The 23115-nt window shown below is 43.0% G+C and overlaps 3 protein-coding genes across 4 annotated transcripts; 2 read left to right on the top strand and 1 right to left on the bottom strand.

Moving 5' to 3' along the window:
• Positions 1-802: 802 nt before the first annotated feature.
• Positions 803-6933, top strand: LOC112080738 (lebercilin-like protein). The gene is made up of 8 exons (XM_024146628.2): positions 803-1113; positions 2848-3125; positions 3711-3953; positions 4180-4317; positions 5081-5150; positions 5250-5383; positions 5558-5648; positions 5940-6933. Exons 1-8 carry the CDS (start codon positions 822-824, stop codon positions 6545-6547), a joined length of 1854 nt encoding a protein of 617 aa, XP_024002396.1. The 5' UTR covers positions 803-821; the 3' UTR covers positions 6548-6933.
• A 386-nt stretch (positions 6934-7319) lies between these two features.
• LOC112080737 (guided entry of tail-anchored proteins factor 1) lies at positions 7320-19605 on the bottom strand. Of its 2 annotated transcripts, none has more exons than XM_024146627.2 (5): positions 19479-19605; positions 17576-17741; positions 8122-8162; positions 7820-7934; positions 7320-7492 (listed from the first exon to the last, which is right to left on the bottom strand). In XM_024146627.2, exons 1-5 carry the CDS (start codon positions 19566-19568, stop codon positions 7419-7421), a joined length of 486 nt encoding a protein of 161 aa, XP_024002395.1. In that variant the 5' UTR covers positions 19569-19605; the 3' UTR covers positions 7320-7418. The 2 variants fall into 2 exon arrangements, with proteins under 2 accessions (XP_024002395.1, XP_024002394.1); XM_024146626.2 differs by having other exon boundaries at positions 8095-8162; positions 19479-19603.
• A 421-nt stretch (positions 19606-20026) lies between these two features.
• LOC112080735 (high mobility group nucleosome-binding domain-containing protein 3) lies at positions 20027-23115 on the top strand. Its single transcript, XM_024146578.2, has 6 exons — positions 20027-20269; positions 21643-21666; positions 21755-21784; positions 21906-21944; positions 22060-22191; positions 22408-23115. Exons 1-6 carry the CDS (start codon positions 20252-20254, stop codon positions 22465-22467), a joined length of 303 nt encoding a protein of 100 aa, XP_024002346.1. The 5' UTR covers positions 20027-20251; the 3' UTR covers positions 22468-23115.

Raw genomic sequence — 23115 nt, 5'->3', positions numbered from 1 at the left:
TGCTGTTGGACCATGATTATCTATAGGCCTAACAGTTATTTTTGTAGATCTACAGTGTGCATGTTTATTATAGGCTAGTGTGTCGTTTTTTTATTGTAGTATATCCTGAAAGTTGATCAAAACAACAATTGTACTAAGTACTAACTTGTACTAAGTCTAATATAATTGGTTTAGTTGAAAACAGTTTGAGTTTATTTACAAATTAGGATGGCGTGTTTTTAAATTCTCCCAAAAGCTGTCAGTTCAAATAAATGTCCTATGAGCTGTGATTTAACCATATAATTAGAACGTATTCCAAAGCGGTTCAGTAGACAGACAACTACATTTCCCATTGTTCTATTCTATGAGAACGCTTGTTTCTAGGGCAACCAAAAATACATTTTCAGAGAAAGCCAGCCAGCAACATAATCGTCAATGACTGTCTCTTGCTATTGAAGATAAATAATAACTCAACTGAATGCGAGTAGGGGGGGAAAAACATTGAGATATTTTAATAATTGAATGTAGGGATAGCCTTGGCATGGGGAATTATTATGCTTGGTTGTTAGTTATGTAGAATAGTTGAAGTCAGGAAAGGTTTTCAATCAAGCTTATGATTGTCTTCACTCTCTCTGTGTCTTCAATTGGCTAGACCTAGCTAGATAACGTTAGATAGCTAGCTAAACGGATTATAGTATTAAATAATGTAAGTACGCTATAGTTGGAAGTATAGATTGCTTTGATTCTTATAATTTAACATACAGTGTGGCTAAATGAACTACTTCAACTAATTGGATATCTTTCTGCTATATTACAGAAACTGGTGCAGGCTCATCTTTTGCATGGGAGACATGTCTCTGGGTCTGAGACACCACACCAGAGGCATAGTGCAGCAGGACGATGCTAACTATGAAGTTGGAGCAGGGGATGTAGACTCAAGCTGCTCCTCAGGCCAGTCCACCCCCTCCAGGTCAAGCAGGGGATACAGCAGTAGGACAGGCAGCAGGGTAGACTCTCAGGGGTCATGCACCCAGTCAGACTACGAGGAGGAGGCTGACACTACTGCAAATAGGACCTTTGCCCTCTCACCAAGCAAGAAGCCAGGTCTAGGCACGAAGACAGCTAAAACACGAAGTATGTGATATCTGATATTTCATATCTTCTCATTACTACAGACAGCCTAGCTTTAATGACATACAGTGCATTTGGAAAGTATTCAGATCCCTTGACTTTTTCCACCATTTGTTACTTTACAGCCTTATTCTAAAATGGATTTAATCCGTTTTTTCCCCTCATCAATCTACACACAATACCCCATAATGACAAAGCGAAAACAGATTTTTTGCAAATGTTTAAAAAAAACACATAAAAAACGGGGAGGAAAAATGTACATACGTTTTCAGAACCTTTACTCAGTACTTTGTTGAAGCACCTTTGGCAGCGATTACAGCATCAAGTCTTCTTGGGTATGACCCTACAAGCTTGGCACACCTGTATTTGTGGAGTTTCTCCCATTCTTCTCTGCAGATCCTCTCAAGCTCTGTCAGGTTGGATGGGGAGCGTTGCTGCACAGCTATTATCAGGTCTCTCCAGAGATGTTCGATCGGGTTCAAGTCCGGGCTCTGGCTAGGCCACTCAAGGACATTCAGAGACTTGTCCCGAAGCCACTCCTGAATTGTCTTGGCTATGTGGTCAGGGTCGTTGACCTGTTGGAAGGTGAACCTTCGCCCCGGTCTGAGGTCCTAAGTGCTCTGGAGCAGGTTTTCATCAAGGATCTCTCTGTACTTTGCTCCGTTCATCTTTCCCTCGATCCTGACTGGTCTCCCAGTCCCTGCCGCTGAAAAACATCCCCACAGCATGATGCTGCCACCACCATGCTTCACCTTAGGGATGGTGCCAGGTTTCCTCCAGACGTGACGCTTGGCATTCAGGCCAATGAGTTGAATCTTGGTTTCATCAGACCAGAGAATCTTGTTTCTCATGATCTGAGAGTCCTTTGGGTGCCTTTTGTAAAACTCCAAGCGGGCCGTCATGTGCCTTTTACTGAGAAGTGGCTTCCGTCTGGCCACTCTACCATAAAGGCCTGATTGGTGGAGTGCTGCAGAGATGGTTGTCCTTCTGGATGTTTCTCCCATCTCCACAGAGGAACTCTGGGTTCTTGGTCACCTCCCTGACCAAGGCCCTTCTCCTCCGACTGCTCAGTTTGGCCGTGCGGCCAGCTCTAGAAAGAGTCTTGGTGGTTCGAAACGTCTTATATTTAAGAAGGATGTAGGCCACTGTGATCTTGGGGACCTTTAATGCTGCAGACATTTGTTGGTACCCTTCCCCAGATCTGTGCCTCGATATAATCCTGTCTCGGAGCACTACGGACAATTCCTTCAACCTCATGGCTTAATATTTGTTCTGACATGTACTGTCAACTGTGGGACCTTATATAGATAGGTGTGTGCCTTTCCAAATCATGTCCAATCAATTGACTTTACTACAGGTGGACTCCAATCAATTTATAGAAACATCTCAAGGATGATCAATGGAAACAGGATGCACCTGAGCTCAATTTCGAGTCTCATAGCAAATGGTCTGTATACTTATGTAAATAAAGTTTTTCAGTTTTTATTTCTAATACATAATACAAACATTTCTAAAAACCTATTTTCGCTTTGTCATTTTGGGGTATTGTGTGTAGATTGATGAGGGGGGAAAACAATTTAATCCATTTTAGAATAAGGCTGTAACGTAACAAAATGTGGAAAAAGTCAAGGGGTCTGAATACTTTCCAAATGTACCGTAAGTGTAGGCCTATAGGCAGAGATGGTTTGCAGCATATTCCCATGTACGCATCACACTTAGGCACATTTTTCCTCTCAGCGCAAAACAAGGGAGGGCAGTGGTGCAAAAAGAAGAAAAACACTAATTTAAGGAACCGCAAGGCCTCTCTCATCCCTCCAATCAAGCTCCTGGAGGGCCCAAACCACCGCATTAGGTCTGCCCACAGGCACCGCATCAAGGAGCTCAACAGCCAAGTGTGGGAGCTACAGCAGCAGCTGAGTGGTGTCGCCACAGAGAACAAACTGCTAAAGCAGCTCCAGGTCCGCCACACGGTGGCGCTACAGCGCTTCCAAGACTCACAGAGTGGCCTTCCTCAGGTACGCTACAGTTTTTCTGGGGGCTTTAATAACTGATCTATAACACAGCTGTAACAAACTCTGATCTGTAGCACAGCTATAACAAACTATGATCTGTAACACAGCTATAACAAACTCTGATCTGTAAGACAGCTATAACAAACTCTGATCTCTAACACAGCTATAACAAAACTCTGATCTGTAACACAGCTATAACAAACTCTAATCTGTAACACAGCTATAACAAACTCTGATCTGTAACTCCGCTATACAATCTCTAATCTTTAACACAGCTATAACAAACTCTGATCTCTAACACAGCTATAACAAACTATGATCTGTAACACAGCTATAACAAACTCTAATCTGTAACACAGCTATAAACAAACATCTGATCTGTAACACAGCTATAAAACTCTGATCTGTAGCACAGCTATAATAAAACTCTGATCTCTAACACAGCTATAACAAACTCTGATCTGTAACACAGCTATAACAAACTCTGATCTGTAACACAGCTATAACAAACTCATCAGCTAACAACATTAATCTGATCTTGTAGCATTGGCTAAGATCATAATGTTTTGCACCCACCCACACCCTCAGGTCCTGGCCAAGCACGGCAATGAGGTGCGCGGTCTGCAGGAGCTCCTGCGCAAAGCCCGCATCCGCCGCAACAGTCTGTCCAGGCGTCTGCGGGGCACGGAGGAGGAGCTGCTGCGTACCAAGGACGTTCTGCACAGGCTGCAGCTGCTCAGTGAGGACCGCAGCCTGAAAGAGAGGGAAGAGCTTAGCCACAGGCTGGCCCTGATCAGTGTGGACCTGAACAGGAAGAACAAGAGGATACAGGTACAGTACATGCACTCACAAGGCAGGGCTGACTCCATGTTCACAGGCCAGGTGGATGTCTGTATTGAAACTGATTGGGTTTTCAACTCTGTCCATCTGTATTGGTCTTCTACGGGGAAACCAATATAGGTGGACAGGGTCAATACAGTTATGCTAGATTGATACTGTACACATAGTATCACAATGTTATATCTGTAGTGAAACTTACATATATTGTGTGTTGCAGGACTTGGAAAGAAATTTTGAGCTGAGCCAGATATCCTTCAATCGCCATCTTGCCACAGAAACAAGGAAGACGAATGAGGCCAGAAAGATGTCTGATTACCTCCAGGCACAGATCAGTCTGTTGACCCAAAAAATCAAAGTAAGTTTATAAGTACTTGAGAGCAGCAACATACAGAGTGTAAAAAACTTTAGGAACACCTTCCTAATATTGAGTTGTACCCCACCCCACCCGCAACCTGGTCAGTCTATATCATGGAAAGAGCAGGTGTTCATAATGTTTTGTACAATCAGTGTAGGTAAACTGTTCCAGATCTGAGTAGATTTGGAACAGTACTGTTGTTTGAAAGAGTGACAGTCATTTAACTCGCAGTACTGCAATGTAAACACAAGAGGGTGTCTAATACAGCTGTATTTCAAAAGCCATAATTTAATGAAGCGAAATACCCATTTTCCCTCTTGTAAACTTGCCTGGCTACCCAAACGCTATGCCACACCCATAGACGTTAGTTTCTTCTCCYCAATGAACCTGGATCTGAGTACCTCCCCGACGATTTCTAGAACGCAAACACATTCTAACCCTTCTGATTGGTCCCAGAAACCGATGGTTTGGGCCAGAGCCAGAACACACATGGGTAAGGCAGCGTTTTGAAAATGTGTCATTGGCTTTGATACTCTAATCTAATTGGTAAGAAATTATCCAATCGCTGATTACTTTGTTTTGTTCAACAAAACAAAGTAATCAGAGAAGCGGACTAATTCAGTTTGAGTCGTCAGTCAACTGGCAACAAACCAGCCTGGTAACAGATATCAGGATGATTACACTACATTTGAGAAAGTAACATTTATTGTACATATTGCATTCTTGAGAAATGGTTTACTGACGCATTTAACATGAAATATAGGAAAAAGAGAGAGAATTGGAGATCCACAATATCTACTCACATAGATTTCCAAATGGCTGGAACGGAAAAGGTACAAAGACATTATGAGCTACTTTTAACATGTTCAACCCATGATCCAGATCAAACTATTTGTTTTTACTTGAGGCTGAATATCTTTTCACATTTACAGGGGCAAGAGAAACTAAATATGTTCAAACAGATGACTTATCCTCTCTCCCCATTGAGGCTCCATGCCAACTTGAACTAGAATATGCCTGTTCACTCCAACATCTGGAGTTGGAGAAGCAGAAGAGTTTGAGCTGGGTATGTAAATGGATTTCGTTCTCTCTCACATTCTGTGCAGAACGCTGTATAAATGGGTAATGGTCAATAAAACTTTTATTCAATATTGACTGATAAAAGCAAGAGAGTAACTCCTTGATAAAAGTTTGTGTAGTGAGTTCCAGTGTAAAGCTGATATCTGGTTGTTTTTTTCAGGAGTCCTTTGCCATCAACTTCACAGACAGAAGTGACGCAGCAGACACGTTAGTGGATGACAGAGGATCAAACAATAATGAAGACTTTGCTGGTAAGGATTTTTTAAACTTTACTACAGACTATTGGGAGAACCAATGGACAGCTGCAAAGCGAAGGGGATATTGGGGAAATAAATGGTTAATTACATTCTGAAGAGWCTTGTATGTACTCTCCAGTCACAGTATATGCAAACACAAAAAACTCCAATATTGGGAATAATTCAAGCTCACGTGTCATAGTAATTAACAGGACTGAAATAACCTTTCCTGTGTCATGTTATATCCCAAAACAATCTGGGGGAATAACAACCGCAAATGCAAGCAACTATCATATTTATCCACAGAGGATGGAGAGTTGGATGGTGATTCTGACAAGGAGGATCCTCAGCTTCAGGGTGAGGAGGATTGCATTGCAGAGAAGGCAGCGAGTTCCCTGAAGGCTTCAGGAGATCAAACAGAGCCATTTGAAAGCCAGGTCCGGTACACTCTGGAGGATTTTCTGAATACAGAACGTGCCAACAAGGCCCTTGAATCCTCTCCCAGGACCAAACGCTTCTACAAATTCAAAGAAACCATCCAGAACCTACACAGTGGAAAGCCTGCCTATACCAGCCATACCCACAGCCTGAGAAAGAGCCCTCCTAGATACATCAAGAGCCAGGCCAGGGTGGAGAACCTTGGGTCTGGGGCATATGAGCCCTCCTTTGTCCCTCTACCAGCAGAGAAGTGGCAAAGGCGTGACACCAGGGGCCCTCAACCGGAGGATGGTGTAGTCCGCAGCAAGAAGAGCAGCTTGATGAAAGAGCTTTTCGGCCAGGCCCCAATCACTGATCCAATTGCCACGAAGACAGGCAGATCCAGAGTTCAAAGCACAGACCTGGACAGAATGTCATCTCACCATACAGGAGATGCTAGCCCGGTCTCACCTGGGAGAGACCAAGATCATTTTTGATTGACCCAAGAACAATACAAAATGATAATCTATTTTCACAAGTTGATTATTTTAATAAATCTTTCATCTGCCATGGCAACTCAACGCATTGCTAAATGGAGTATTTGTATACGTGATATTTATAGTGAGTTATATACCTGGAAAGTATTGTTTAACTATTTGTTACAGAGGTAATATTAAGCTATCTGTTTATAATTAGAGCATCAAACATTCTCTGACACTATTGCTCATGACGAATTCCTTAACTCCCTTGAAATCAGATTGTAATGAAAGCAACATTCAATGAAGACCATTCCCATGCCACAATGGTACATTGTACAATTTTGTAACAGCTTCTGTAAAATACCCAAGATGCTAAGAACAACCAACACTTGAGGCCTTCGGATTTCAAATTCTTTATTGTGTTGAAGTACGCATATTTTCTCATGCAAACTTCAACACTTCCAAAACCCAAACAGTAAACTTTGTGATATTAGTTCAGCAAATGAAAATGTGCCACATACCATGCCTACAATTAACATGAATAACAAAATGACATAACAATTAAACAATTTTCACACTTCTTGCTCAACTCATCTCAATAAGTTGGAATGAGATTTAAATACATGGTCATTAAAACATGCTCATACAATCATTACGCAGAGTAGCAACTTATGAAATAACATCCAATTCCAAAGCCAACATGAGAGACCGTCAAATATGTGCAATAACACTGGCAATGTAAGGCAACGTTTGAATATGGAGTGCTTTGTAAAAAAGTGCTTACCAACAGTACCGGTTTAAACTTTAATATCAAAGCGCTGAGTAACACTGCCTGACTTCATTCTCAGAACATTTGGGGAATAAATAAGACATGAGAAGATACCATTCCTTAGCTAACAGCATGTAGACCAATAGACACCACTTTGTTGCACACCACCAGCCAGCATGTGATTCCAACACCACCTGAAAGGATAAAAAGACTGGTTTCAAATAGGTTTCGTCAGAGTTGTCGGTTAGCAGTATTTGATAACAGTTTTCAAAAGAAAAGAAAGTGTAATTTGGATACAACAGAGTTTTGAATTCCATGTTAAGATGAAAAAGAGTCATGTGATTCTATCTTCAGTATTTATAGAGACCGAATAAAAGGGACATTCAGTAGTTGTCTATAATTAGCCAAGACTAGGTATTTTACACATTAAACACTAAACTTTACAATGATTACAATTCATTTACCCACAGTGAAAGCAAGTGTGGGCCTCAATTCTCAGGTGTTGAAATCACACAATTTACCTGCTACTCTAGATGGGAAAGCCACCAGCCGCTCCAGGGGGGCAATCCACTTACTGGGTACAACAGTCACTGGGTCAGCATAATACTTCCAAATCAGTGAGATCATCAGAGCAGCCTAGAGAGACACGAGAAAACAGCCTGATTCAGTGCATCAGAATTACTTGTGCATGTCTTCTGGTGGTGACAACTGACATTTTAAAATGTGTATGTATATTTTGTACCTATTAAAGAATATAGGACATACTGTATTTCTCATTTAAATATGTTTAACTAACCTGCAGGATATAAAAACCTATATTCACCATCCATTTCATTTTGGCTTGTTGAGCAGTTCTTGACTTGACTGTAAGAAGAAAAAACAAAAATGACCAATCTGCACAGGAACTATCTAAATTAATTATTGGTATCCATTCTATAAATATCAAAGAAATATCCACTAAAATGCCTACAGACATACATTACATGTTAGGAATTTTGGCAGATCTAATAACAGTTGCCTTGTGTGTTCTTCACAATTAATTTCAGTGTATACTACACAACATGCATTGGAATAGAACCTGCTTTGTATGGTATGGACAAATAAGACTGATGTGTGACCAGTGTATACAGTGCATTTAAAAAAAAAAAGTCTGTTTATTTAACTAGGCAAGCCATTTAAGAACAAATTCTTATTTACAATGACAGCCTACCCCAGCCAAACCCTAACCCAGACGGCGCTGGGCCAATTGTGCGCCGCCCTATGGAACTCCCAATCACAGCCAGTTGTGATACAGCCTGGAATCGAACCAGGCTCTGTAGTGACGCCTCTAGCACTGAGATGCAGTGTCTTAGACCGCTGCGCCACTCGGGTATGACTGGAGAAATACATGTGGTGCATTTCAATGTGAAAATGCTTTTGATTCCAAAATAGTGAAATATTCCTGTCGTTGAACAACAGGATTTGAACTTGAAGGCATGTTGATTGATAGGCAGTGGCCCTGAACTGAGACAACATATAAAACACCATATATCAAGGTCACCTGCGTTGTGACTCATTTAAACAATGTGGTAAAGAGTGAACGTGTGGACTTTTTTGGCCATTTTGACAAATTCAAAACTAGTTATTTTAAACAGAACCCCAAAAATTGCCTTTGGGTTTTTGCCACAACCTGTATTTGCCCCTGTACAAAAACAAAATAATACTGTAACAGAAATCCACTGAGGAATGTTTTCCAAACAAACAAACAAATTCTCATTCCTGAGAATTTGTCCTTAACATAATTTTTCCAAAAAAAAAAAAAATCCATCTGAGTATTGTATTTCCTTGTTTGCTTGGTCATAGCCCTTACGGTTACAGGGCAGGCGCCATAGTGTAATGCAAAGGCTGTCATTCATATGACATTAACTCGTCAAATGGCTGTTGGAGACATGTGGTTGTTGTCTGATAGTCAATGGAGTGTGTGTCTGTATGACACACTCGTAATGGAGCTCTATACTATGCTTCCTGCCTCTGTAGAGTTCAGAGCTATGGCCTGGACATGAAGGAGCGCAACAAGCAGCAACTGCAACAACAGGCCCCCAAGTGAACACTCAGTCTGTTATCTAAACCCCACCTCCCACTGTCCACACATGGTGCGTTAACATGCAAGTCCCCTATAGGCAGCAGAGAGCAGTTTGAAAAACCTAGAGGTATGGATCATTTGGTTTCCTGCCTTTTTGCCCCTTATCTTATATAGAAGGTAAATGATGGAGCTATAGCATCTGCATCTACATTGCTTGCTGTTTGGGGTTTTAGGCTGGGTTTCTGTATAAGCACTTTGTGAGATCTGCTGATTTGAGAGGAGCTACAGGAGGGGCTCATCTTAACTGCTGGAATGGAATCAATGTAACAGTATCAAACAGCCTATAGCTCCTCCCACCAGCCTGCACTGAGCTATAGTAAAAGTCTGACTTTCATCTAACCCCCCCAAAGGTGTGATAATGTCTCACTATTAGGGTTCCAAAAAGGGTCGGAAATTTACCATGGGATGTTAAGCCCGGGAATTTTGCTTAAATTCATCAAAAAAGTTAGCTTATAACAGTGACGTTTTTTTGTGGGATACACATAAGGCAACTCTAGGTCTTGTGGCATATTTTGGTTAAACTATCCCCAATTCAATGGAATTGCAACCCTCTGCATGCACAGTGCATTCTTCCATCACATGTACAGTGCACTCTTCCATCACATGTACAGCTGATTCTCAAGATCTTGCACAGGAATAAGATGATGAGTCCACACTACTACACTGTCTGAGCCAAGGACTACATGCTTTCTGGTAAGTTTTGATTACAATACTGGGAGGGTTGAATATATTTTATAATGAGATACATGATTTTTTGTAAACTAGTAGCCTATGGCAAAGTGTGTTTAAATCATTTCTAACTTAACAACTTCTGCTAGTTAGTTTTTGCTACCATGTGGGTTTTAGCTTGCTTGAGCCTGCTAACTGAGGAGTGTTAATTCAGCTGTTTGGACTTGTTTAATCTAACTGCTTAACTATTTATCTGTACATGGAATTGTATTTGGATTTTTACATTTTTATTTTAATCTTTACAGGAAAATGCCATGGGCACTATATGATGTGTGGAGACATGGGGACAGAAGACAAAGGACAGTGAGACCCTGGCTTAATCTTAGACACATGGAACGTAGGGTGAATATGGAGGGTACGGGGTAACAAGGAGACGGACAGCAGTGGAACTAAGGACTCTAGATATGGAAACAGACCAATGAAACGGGGGGACAGTTTGCGGTACTCTACCCGAAGGAGCTGGTCCCGTGTGGACAGCCATACCCCCCTGGCCAATGCGGTAGTGCGGAGCTGGAGTCTGGTGGAGGTCCGCTTATTGACGATACCTCGAGTTGGTCTTGAGAAGTGCTACCCGAGCTCTTCTCCAGGTACGTCGACAGCGGCGGACGAACATCTGGGCCGAGGGTGTTGACTTCCGGTTCTTGTTCTGGGAAGAGCGGAGGTTGATTCCCCTTTTGAGTGCTCCATGGGGTGAGTCCCGTTGCTGAACAGGGAAGGGTGTTCCGGGCATACTCCACCCAGACCAGTTGTCAGCTCCAGGTAGTGGGGTTGGTTGAGACCAGACATCTTAGGGTGGTCTCAAGGTCCTGGTTAGCTCGCGTCGACTGGCCGTTCGACTGGGGGTGGAATCCGGAGGATAGGCTGGTCGACGCCCAAATTAGGGTGCAGAACGCCTTCCAAAACTGAGATGAGAATTGAGGACCCCAGTCGAAAACCATATCCACCGGGAGTCCATGGATCCGGAAGATGTGCTGAACCGTGAGCTGGGCCGTTTCCTTGGCAGAGGGAAGTTTGGGGAGAGGGATGAAATGAGTGGCCTTAGAGAACCGATCCACCACTGTCAGAATGACGGTGTTGCCATCAGACGGGAGAAGCCGAGTGAACGAAGTCCAGAGAGATATGGGACCAGGGACGATGAGGAACCGGTAGTGGCTGAAGGCCAGAAGGAGCTTGCAGTGGAGTCTTATTCTGGGCGCACACCATGCATGCGGTGACAACGGCAGAGACGTCAGGAACCATTGTGGGCCACCAGAAACGTTGTCGGAGGAATGCTAGGGTACGACGGGAACCTGGATGACAGGTTAGCCTGGAGGAATGAGCTCATTCCAGGAACCGGGACCGGACTGAGTTAGGGACCAACAGCCGGTTAGCCGGGCCCCCTTCAGGTCCAGGCTGGGAGCATTGTGCCTTGCGAACCAGGATCTCAATACCCCAACGTACTGTGGCTGCAAGGCTTGAGGTAGGGATAATGGTTTCGGAGACCAAGGGTGTGGCAGAGGAACTGTATAGGCGGGAGAGAGCGTCAGGCTTAACATTTTTGGACCCTGGGCGGTAGGAAACGGTGAAGTTGAATCTAGTAAACAAGAGAGCCCACCGAGCCTGCCTGGAGTTAAGGCGCTTGGCTGTACGGAGATATTCCAAATTTTTATGGCCGGTCCAGACCAAGAATGACTGTTCTGTTCCTTCCAGCCAGTGCCTCCACTCTCCCAATGATATCTTGACCTCCAGGAGTTCTCGGTTGCCTACGTCATAGTTCCTCTCTGCAGGATTGAGACGATGGGACAGGAAGGCACAGGGATGAAGCTTTTGGTCTGGCCCCCACGCCAACATCAGAAGCATCAACCTCAACCACAAATTGACGAGACGGGTCCGGATGGATGAGAATGGGTGCTGTTGTGAACCAATGCTTCAGGTCCACAAAGGCTTTGTCGACAGCTGGAGACCATGTGAACGGTACTTTGGGAGAGGTGAGTGCATAGAGGTGGGCCGCCAGGGTGCTGTAACCCCGAATGAAACGGTGGTAGAAGTTAGCAAAGCCTAGGAATCGTTGCAACTGCACCCTGGACTTAGGTTGAGGCCAATCCACCACTGCTTTCACCTTACCAGAATCCATCTGGACATTAGCCTCAGCAATGACATATCCCAGAAAGGCGATTGTAGAGCGGTGGAACTCACACTACTCAGCTTTCACACGAACAATTGGTTCTCCAGGAGGCGCTGAAGGACCTGCCTGACATGAAGAACATGTTCTTGGGCAGACCGGGAAAAAAACAGGATGTCGTCAAGGTAGACGAACACAAAACGGTTTAGCATGTCCCGGAGCACATCGTTTACCAAAGCCTGGAAGACAGCGGGGCGTTGGTGAGACCAAACGGCATGACCTGGTACTCATAATGTCCGCTGGCTGTGTTGAAGGCTGTTTTCCAATCATCCCCTACGTGTATCAAAACCAGGTGGTAGGCATTCCGATGGTCCAGCTTGGGAAAAAGGGTGGCCCCCTGAAGAGGTTCAAAAGCCGAGGAGAGGAGTGGTAGGGGTACCGATTTTTAACCGTAATGTCATTCAGTCCCCAGTAGTCAATGCACGGATGCAGGGTCAAATCAAATCAAATGTATTTATATAGCCCTTCTTACATCAGCTGATATCTCAAAGTGCTGTACAGAAACCCAGTCTAAAACCCCAAACAGCAAGCAATGCAGGTGTAGAAGCACGGTGGCTAGGAAAAACTCCCTAGAAAGGCAAAAACCTCGGAAGAAACTTAGAGAGGAACCAGGCTATGAGGGGTAGCCAGTCCTCTTCTGGCTGTGCCGGGTGGAGATCATAACAGAACATGGCCAAGATGTTCAAATGTTCATAAATGACCAGCATGGTCAAATAATAATAATCACAGTAGTTGTCGAGGGTGCAACAAGTCAGAACCTCAGGAGTAAATGTCAGTTGGCTTTTCATAGCCGATCATTGAGAGTATCTCTACCGCTCCTGCTGTCTCTAGAGAGTTGAAAACAGCAGGTCTGGGACAGGTAGCACGTCCGGTGAACAGGTCAGGGTTCCATAGCCGCAGGCAGAACAGTTGAAACTGGAGCAGCAGCACGTCCAGGTGGACTGGGGACAGCAAGGAGTCATCATGCCAGGTAGTCCTGAGGCATGGTCCTAGGGCCTGGGCACAAAGAAAAACCCTGCGCCGGCAGAAGATGCAGACGGACGGACGGCCCCAGTAGCCAGAGACTCCTCTATGTACTCATCCATAGCCTTGGTCTCCGGCCCGGATAGAGAATATAGCCGACCCTGAGGTGGTGTGGTGTCTGGGAGAAAATCAATGACACAATCATAAGAACGGTGCGGGGGGAAGGGAAGTAGCACGTGGCTTACTGAAAACTTCAAGGAGGTCATGGTATTCAGTGGGAATGGCAGAAACATCCAAAGCCTTGCTAACATCCTGACCAAGACGTCTGGGGGAAGGCTGTGCAGCTTGAAGACAGTGGGAATGGCAAAATTGGTTCCAACCCAGGATGGAGCTCGTGGTCCAGTCAATAACAGGGTTGTGTTTTTGGAGCCATGAAAATCCCAAGACAACCAGAACATGGGGAGATGCAATAAGGAGGAACTGTATGGTCTCACTGTGGTTACCTGAAATATATAGCCCCAGAGTCAATGAGCAATCGGAGAGACAGACTGGTCTCCCCACAGCAAAAGCACAAAAAAAAGGTGCGCGGGTGATGGGAAATAGGGAACTCCCAGTCTGCCTCACCAGAGTACTTGAGACAAAGGTTTCCTAAGAGGGCAGGTAGCTACAGTATATAATGTCCTGCCCCTCCACAGTACAGACAACAGTTTGAACTCATCCTACGTGAGCGTTCCCCAACTGATAACCTAGCTCTTCCCAATTGCATAGGCTCAGGAGTATCCAACTCACCCATCATTGATGATTCACGAGGGAACTCGGGGGGTTTCGTATCCTCTCTGAAAAACTGCCTTTGGGAACTTCCGGATTCCTTCGAAGGTGAGCGAGCCATAGCGGATCAACAAGTGTGCCCGAGACCAGACCTCTCACTCCTGCGTTCCCTTAGGCGTCCATCAATTCTAATGGTGAGGGAGATGAGGGAGTCGAGGTCCACCGGTAATTCCCGAGCAGCTAGCACATCTTTTACCACCTCACATAATCCGTGAAGAAAGGTATCGAAAAGAGACTCCGGATTCCAGGCACTCTCGGCGGCCAACGTGCAAAAATCAACCGCGTAGTCTGCCACACTACTGGAGTTTTGAAGTAATTCAAGAAGTTTACTGGCCGCCTCTTTCCCGGATACCAGAGAATCAAATACCTTCCTCACCCCGCAATGAAATCCTCCACATGACAACAAATGGCGGATTGTTGCTCCCAAACTGCCGTAGCCCAGGAGAGCGCCCTTCCTGATATTAGCGTAATAATATACGCTATCTTCGACCGGTCCGAAGGGAATGAAGATGGCTGCAGCTGAAAAATAAGGGAGCATTGAGAAAGATAACCCCGGCAGGTTCCAGGATCCCCAGAATATCGCTCCGGAGGTGTTAAGCGGGGTTCTCGGGGAGCCGGGGTAGGCTGTACAAACCCACCACTGATAGTAGACAGGTTAGTGGGTGGTTGGGAGGTCTGAGGTGGCAGGTTGCCTATGAGCTAACTCACTGATTCGCACCATGATAGCCTTGAACCCTTGGTCGTGACATTCCGTCAGGGAACGAAGCCCTTCCAAAAGGTCCAACAGTAGATCCTCATGCCACCCAATGGTGGCTCCCTGCAAGGAGACAGCATGGCGGAGCTGGTCCAAGTCTGCTGGGTCTGTCATGGCCAGTTCGTACTATAAAGGCACAAGGCGAGACTCAGGTGCAGACACGGGAGGCAGATGGTTCGAGTCTTTGATATTTATTATATCCAAAAGGGGTAGGCAAGAGAATGGTCGTGGACAGGCAAAAAGTCAAAACCAGTTCAGAGTCCAGGAGGTACAGTGTGGCAGGCAAGCTCAAGGTCAGGGCAGGCATAATTGTCATGCAGGCGGGTAACGTCCAGAAAACAGGAAAGGATCAAAACTGGGAGGACTAGTAAAAGAGGATAGAAAAGGCAGGCGCACAGGAAAAACACACTGGTTGACTTGGAACATACAAAACAAACTGGCACAGAGAGACAGGAAACACAGGGATATATACACCAGTGATAACAAGCGACACCTGGATAGGGTGGAGACAATAACAAGGATAGGTGAAACTGATCAGGGTGTGACAGGGACAATAGACACACCGGTCTCTACATTGCAGATGAGCTGAAGGCAGTCATCAATGACCTTGGACCACAGAAGGCATTTGCACTGGTGACAGACAATGCAGCGGAAATGAAGGCTGCTTTGTCTAAAGTGGAGGAGTCCTACCCTCACATCACACCCATTGGCTGTGCTGCTCATGAATTGAATCTGCTCCTCAAGGACATCATGGCACTGAAAACAATGGATACACTCTACAAGAGAGCCAAGGAAATGTTTAGCTATGTGAAGGGTCATCAAGTTATAGCAGCAATCTACCTCACCAAGCAAATTGAGAAGAATAAGAGCACCACATTGAAGCTGCCCAGCAACACCAGTTGGGGTGGTGTTGTCATCGTGTTTGACAGTCTCCTGGAGGGGAAGGAGTCTCTCCAAGAAATGGCCATATCACAGTCTGCCGATATGGACAGCCCCATCAAGAGGATCCTCCTAGATTATGTATTTTGGGAGAGAGTGGTAAGCAGCCTGAAACTCCTGAAATCTGTAGCCATTGCACGGATTGAGGGAGACAATGCCATCCTGTCTGATGTTGACTCTGCTTGCAGATGTAAGAGAAGAAATCCTTGCTGCCCTGTCCATTTCACTGTTGCTCCATGCAGAGGAAACTGCAGTTCTGAAATACATCAAAAAGGGTGAAGACTTCTGCCTGAAGCTCATGCACGCCGCAGCGTACATGTTGGACCCCAAGTATACTGGCAAGAGCATCCTGTCTGGTGCAGAGATCAACAAGGCCTATGGTGTCATCACTACCGTGTCTCACCACCTTGGCCTGGATGAGGGCAAGGTTRTTGGCAGTRTGGAAAAGTACACTTCCAAGCAAGGGCTTTGGGATGGAGATGCAATATGGCAGTCATACCAACATATCTCATCAGCCACCTGGTGGAAAGGACTTTGTGGATGTGAGGCTCTTTCCCTTGTTGCCTCCATCATCCTTCAAATCCCACCAACATCAGCCGCCTCAGAGCGCAACTGGGCCTTGTTTGGGAACACACACACCAAAGCATGCAACAGGCTGACCAATACAAGGGTTGCAAAATTGGTGGCCATCCGAGAAAATTTGAGGCTTTTTGAGCCTGACAACGAGTCATCCTCAACAAGGTTGGAAAGAGACAGTGAAGATGAGGCCTCAAAGTCTGATGTTCAAGAGGTGGACATTAAGGAGGTCCAGGGAGAAGACATGGAAGCCTGAGAGGAAGACAGTCTAGAAACGAAAGATTTGGTTATCATTTTACAGATGTATGTTGAAAACGTTTTTGGGTGATGCGATGGATCATTGGGGATCATTCAATATCCCCTTTCTTTTGTTCTTCAGTGAAATCATCTCATGTGAAGAGTCAACTCATTTAATTAAAGTTCAATTTGTAACTAAATAGTTTTTATTTCTATTGGAAGGATGTAATAATTTGCAATTATGTCTACTTATGATAAGGTAAAATGTTTATGTTTCTGTCTCCATATGATATGGTAAATATATCCAATGCAAAAAACATCTACATTTAAATTATATTAATATTAATTTGCATGTATTTCCGTTAATTCCCATATATTCCCATGGAGAGTTTCCACCTCTGAATATTCCCCAAAATGGCAACCCTACTCACTATCAGGGATTTTTCTGCCATTGCAATCTCTGGCCGGGCAGCCTAAGCATTTTTTCAGGCCACCTAATTCCGAACAGTGTTAAATTTAAAAAAAATGATAATAATACAATACATTTTTGGGATGGAAAAACACTTTCAGTGTAAACTTAAAACAACTAAAACCAGCTATAAAGTATGTAGAAAATTTAAAAGACATATCTTTTTAAATTAAATAACCTTTATAAAAGCTAGAATATCAGGTGGAATTGAAAATTCCAAAGCAATGAATTTAGCAGTATTAGCAATGGCGAATTGCAAGAAATAAGCTTTAAAACAATTTTCTCCTAGCTCCATTGCAGAATGTGGAATTGCATTACATTTTTGCAGTTTTAAAGTAAATTTATCTCAGCTCCATGGAGAAAATGTGTAGAACTGCAGGAAATTTCTCTACATGGCCAAGATAGGGGTGTAGAGAAATTCAGCAGAGCCAACTGGCCCGACCACGCCCCCTGCCACACTGACCACCTAAACCCACTTTAAATTGTGTGTCTCTCTTACCATGTGTCTTCAGCTTGTCAGTCATCTTGTTGATTTTGCGCTCTAGTCTGGCGTATCTGGCAAACTCATCCATCATGCTAACGGAGTTGTGCTCCTTCTTCATCTCCTGGATCTCAGCCCTCATATCCCTCTCCTGCTCAGCATCGTTCTGAAGGACCTTCGACAGCTTCACATCCCAACAGACAAACATTTAATTTTATATTTTGCTTATATTTTGCTAATTTTATATTTTGCAAAAACACACTACTAGGCCTACTGCCAACAGATGGCGCTATTATTCCATATGTTTTTTGTCATTTTCAATGGGAAATGACAAAATACGTAAGGAATAAAAGCACCATCTGCTGCAGCAGGGCTAATACACTACATGTTTAGCCTGGTTTCTGATAGGAGATAACTTTGGGATTGTTACCAGTTTTCCCTTGATCATGACTCAGTTTCATTACACATAATTCATTGGACGAAGGTGTCTTCTATACAGTGGAACTTTGTTAAGAGCCCCGACGCTCAATCTGAACATTAACACGCATCGCTTAAGCTACGGTTTTGGAAGCATAAGAAAGGACCTTATCTTTTATATCAGCGAGAAATAAAGGTCAATTTAAACACACCTTGATAGGTTTAGGGTTAGTGTTCCTATGCGGCCATATCTCCATATTACAGCGCTTGTTTATGGCAGCCAAGAGGCAGGCCACCAGTGCTAATTAGCATGCTCCGAACACCTGTGTGTAAGTGTAACTCGGGAAGTGTAGAGGAAGTGTAGTTTCTTCGGATGGAGGCCCCCATAGCTGTATGTATCTGTGCAAAACTGCTACAGTAAGTGTAGATTTTTTATTTGAAACATTCTTTCTCCCTGGTGAAAGATAAGGGCCATATGTTTCGAAAGCCGAATCGCAAGTGATGATTATTGATGTTCCTAAACATTAAAACACAGTGTCAGGATTGTAGTTCACATGAGGTAGTCATGGACAAAGCTAATGGCTGAAAACTGTAGGGAGAAGGCAGAATGCCGCCTAGAGTTTGTGAGCTAGTGCAACAAAAGTGCAAAATTATTGGAAAGTTGTACTATGTCCGATAAACACTGTACGTCATCCTGATAAATGTGTTGTTCTGATAGTCAATGATGTTCGTGAATTGCATTCACATGTAGGATACCAAATGTTTTACTAATTGTAAAGTCTATTTTCTTTGTAATGAAATTGCCTTGGCAAGTGACAAGTATTTTCTGCCTCCATGGGTCATTTATGGTTTATTGCATGAGAACATGCAACACCTGGTTTAAGAGTATATTGCTTAATAAGGCACAATGAGGTGTGGTATATGGCCAAAATATCACATCTACGGGCTGTTCTTAACCACGATGCAATGCGGAGTGCCTGGATACAGCCCTTAGTCATGGTATGTGTCATACCATGACCACAAACCCCAGAGGTGCCTTATTGCTATTATAAACTGGTTACAAAATTAATTAGAACAGTAAAAATAAATGTTTTGTCATACCAATGGTATATGGTCTTATATACCATGGCTTTCAGCCAATCAGCATTCAGGGCTCGACCCACCCAGATTATGACAACCCATATTCTTTGCCTATAGGCTAGAAATACCATAATAACCTCAGATGTATTGACATGTTATGGTTGCTATTTGAATCTGTACCCAATAGATAACTACACGGCATTATCTACCCGGCAATATTATCAGCCTAACACACCTTCCATGATCCAATGTAACAATTTGCCAACAGGATGGAATGGTTGGTTAGCTTCGTTGTTTGAGGGGCGCGAGAGGTGAAATAGCAAGCTAGCTAATTTAACCTGTGCAAATCTGCCAAAACATTACATGATTTACAAGCCAACCCTGCATTTCTCACACTACCAATGCCTAAATAACCCCTACTTACGAAAGAGGAAATGGTCGGCAACAGTATTTTGAAGAGATTGCACAAAAAGACAGATCCCAGCACCAGGAACCAAGCGCACCCGGCAGCCATTTTTTCTTATCAACCTTTGTTGCTGCTGCGCTCATCATAAATGGAAGACACATCCAGTCTGAACTATGGGCTGATTTTCACATTAGAAACTCTTATTTATTCAAATACAGCATATTTTATTAACTTCAAATCATTATGAGAATGTGCAAAATATATGCATAAGAAGATGTAATATATCAATTCATCCACATAGGCTAAATTTACTAAATTACTTTATTCAATAAAATAATATTGACAATTCTATAAGGGTCATTTACAGTATGTGTATATTATTCTAATATAATATCAACGAAAATAACACAATTTTGAATCCAGCTATTCCCACCCCTTTAATAAAAATGTAAAGTTGGAACGACTGATTGGCATACAAACATACCCACACAGGTAACTTGCTATGGTTTAAAAATATGTTGCCTGGACCTTAAAGCCAATCAATGGCAACAAGGGGCGGAGAATGCATTGGCCGTCAGGTTGGTAGGATAAGGAATATAATATAGAGAGGGGGATCCAATCCGGTTTCAGCTCGTTTCTGTACGTAGGCCTACTGATGGCACATTTATGTTAGTTACAGTGTGTTCTGAAGGTGCTGACTGAGTTACATCGAACACTTTCAGAAGCCTGCACTGAATGTTCAGTAACTGAGAAGGCTAATTTATTATCTAGACAATACAAGTAAAGCAGCCATGCCGAAAAGAAGCAAAGTAAGTTGGATTGTGTATCTTTAATTTAAACCTTATTTTACAATATATAATTTAACACAGGTGTTTTATAAATAGCTGCAACAATTGTATGTACGCTAAAATATGGTTGATACAATGTAACACGTTTGCTTTAAAGTCTGAATGTGTTTTTGTGTGTCTGTCTTGTTGATATGGAAGTGGCGCCTTTTTACTTAGTGCGGTAACATTTCCCATTCGATCTCACTTTCTCCTTTTAATAACCCGTACATGATAAACTATCGCAGCTTGTGCTTTTTATTTAAGTAACGTAATCATCTCATTTAATTTGACGCATATATTGGGTATTTCATTCATGTAAAGTAGGTTAATAGCCTTCTCAGCAATGAGATCAGACAAAGGGGTGTAACCCACCAGCGATGTAAGTAAGCTAGCTACATGTTGCCATTGCAGAAATGCGTGCATGAACTATAGGATATTTTGTGAATATTGGAAGTGCTTTAATCGCCTACATATTAAGTTCACGTTTTGTATTCAAATACTTTTAATAGCCCCGTTTTAATCCAAAAAAAACAGACGCGTGTGGCATCCTATATTATCACTTTGTGTCCTGTGTGCAGTAAAGCGTAGTGTAATGCGCGACACCCTATGGCATGGAAAGGTACAGTCTTTGGAGTGTCATGGCAGCCCTTGGAAGTACGAAAGACATCGACAACTCAGCGTTATGTATCACTTAAATGGGGTCATAGAATATTTTTTTTTTTAAGAAAAAGACCACCTAAATTATAGGTGGTCACGGTAATAAAAAAAATGTTTTGATATTTGTTCGTGCGTATTTCTTGTCTTACATAATGCAACAATGTTGCATTATTTAATTTCTCTGGACATGCACGAAAGCGCATAAGGGATCGTATAAGGGTGGATCAGGAAATTATAGATATTACTAATGGCGGGAACATACAGTAGACTGGTTGACATGGCGGGTGGATGGATGCCTTCATGTAACACAATCTCCGTGTGTTGCTGGTGGATTGGGGGGGCTGCTATTTGCCCTTTATGTGTACAGGCTACTAAAGCCTGACTATAACATACTGTTTTACTTGTCGCTCTCCCGGTAACTGGTACCACAAAGGCTCTATTTTTGCATCATGACAATAGGAAAAGTCAAATGGCATAGTAATGTAAATACGTTAGCCTACCCTCCCCCACACAGTTTCAGATTACATAATTCCCTCGTTAATTTGGGGGTGGAGCGGCGGGGGTACAGCATGTGAGCCCATCCCCCTCCCCAAGCATTACACTCCCACTTCTCCCGGCCGCTCCCGATCCATGAATGTGGGATTGTTGTTCTTGGTTTTTACTAACATGTTATTTTCTCTCTCCCCCCACCCCCACAGGCAAGTAATGACACTGAAGTCGAGGTTAGTATTTCATGCTATTATATTTGTCCATTATAAATCAATAATTTTTCTGCAATAACTGATTTAACTTTTTTGTTTTTCTCACCAGCCAAAAAGGCGATCCACGAGGTTGTCATCCGTAAGTTTACTATATATCATAATATTTATATGTTGTATAGCCTATTTATGATGTTTTCGATTAATAGATGCTATTGTCTATTTGTAATTGGACTAATTATCAAATATTCATTATTTTGCAGAAACCCACTACTCCGGCTAAACCTGAGCCTAAGACAAAGGTAAAAACAAATGTTGTAATTGTCAACTTTTGCTGAAACCAAAAAGCACCCAATTATTATGCGTACTATGCATTTTTACATTGACATGTATCTCATGTTTGTCTGTTTCTTGTAGACACCAGTCAAGGCAGCAGCCAAGCCCAAAAAAGTAAAGGAGGTAGTAGAGAAGGTCAAGCCTGAGGAGAAGAAAGAAGATCCTGAGGAAAAAGCAGCACCGGCAGAAAATGGAGAGACCAAAGATGAGGAGGCAAGACTTGTTGGTTTAGTTTCAATTATACGATATACCATGCCACTGATATATACAGCATTCAAAATCAGGAGTATTAGGTATTACAAACAGGCCAACTATTATAATTGGCATTGACAGCTGTTTGTCCCCCACACACAGAAATATTGTGTAACCAACAAGACCTAAAATAACTATCCTATAATATGAGAATGTTCTTTTTTTTTCATCCTCCAGGAGGCAGCAGAAGAGGCTGATGCAGATGAGCCTGAGAAAGAGGAGGATGAGGCAGAATAATATGCTTACACTTGCCAGTGCTCCCCGTACCTCCTTTCTTGTACAATGCAGAGGAATATTTTTATCAACTATTTTCTTAAGAAAAGGCAGGTTGTGTAGTAGTAAGATTGTATAAACACTTTTTCCCCCCTGTTTTTTTTTTTTACACCTCTGGAAGAAAAGTTATGGTCATTGTGTGTTTCCCTTTTCTTTTGTAGTCTGGGGCAGTTGTCAGAGGGAGGGGGGCAGGTTTGCAGCAATGACATGCAATCATGTCAATATCAGGAATTTGTTATTCAACTGGGAGAGCTTGTCTGACACTAACATTCCATTGGCTTTATGAGGGACAGTTTATTTAACCTGTATTGTATGGGGAAGGGTTGGGGGGTTTATACACAATAATACTTGTTTGATTTTTGTTTATAATGGGTAGGAAGGTGGTGACTGTTTAAGCTGTGCTCTATGAATATTAACTGTTTTATGAATCCACAGTTATGGTTCATCATCATCCTCCCTAGTACATGTACTGGATTTTTCGTCAGGCCTGTGCATTATGTTAAATGTTGTTTGACTCTGTTCGGTGATGGCATTGCAATAACATTTGATATAGCTGCTGTGAAACTAAGGTTTTTTCATAATTTCTATGCAGTATGTAATGGTACGTTGTGA

The sequence above is a fragment of the Salvelinus sp. IW2-2015 genome, unplaced genomic scaffold (genome assembly GCF_002910315.2).
Source record: "Salvelinus sp. IW2-2015 unplaced genomic scaffold, ASM291031v2 Un_scaffold16467, whole genome shotgun sequence".
Classification (NCBI taxonomy): Eukaryota; Metazoa; Chordata; class Actinopteri; order Salmoniformes; family Salmonidae; genus Salvelinus; species Salvelinus sp. IW2-2015.
Note: the sequence above shows the minus strand (reverse complement) of the source record. Positions and strands in the feature narration are given on the sequence as shown.

Bases quoted from the DNA above. Each gene is read 5' to 3' on its own strand.
- LOC112080738 (XM_024146628.2), top strand. From the start codon at position 822: ATGGGAGACATGTCTCTGGGTCTGAGACACCACACCAGAGGCATAGTG. The intron at 1,114-2,847 runs GTATGTGATATC...TTTTCCTCTCAG, and splicing joins GAAGACAGCTAAAACACGAA to CGCAAAACAAGGGAGGGCAG. The intron at 5,384-5,557 runs GTATGTAAATGG...TGTTTTTTTCAG, and splicing joins AGCAGAAGAGTTTGAGCTGG to GAGTCCTTTGCCATCAACTT.
- LOC112080737 (XM_024146626.2), bottom strand. From the start codon at position 19,568: ATGGCTGCCGGGTGCGCTTGGTTCCTGGTGCTGGGATCTGTCTTTTTG. The intron at 7,935-8,094 runs GTTAGTTAAACA...GTGTCTCTCTAG, and splicing joins TAGGTTTTTATATCCTGCAG to GCTGCTCTGATGATCTCACT. The intron at 7,493-7,819 runs GTAAATTGTGTG...TTATCCTTTCAG, and splicing joins TTTCCCATCTAGAGTAGCAG to GTGGTGTTGGAATCACATGC.
- LOC112080735 (XM_024146578.2), top strand. The intron at 21,667-21,754 runs GTTAGTATTTCA...TTTTCTCACCAG, and splicing joins GTAATGACACTGAAGTCGAG to CCAAAAAGGCGATCCACGAG. The intron at 21,945-22,059 runs GTAAAAACAAAT...TGTTTCTTGTAG, and splicing joins AACCTGAGCCTAAGACAAAG to ACACCAGTCAAGGCAGCAGC.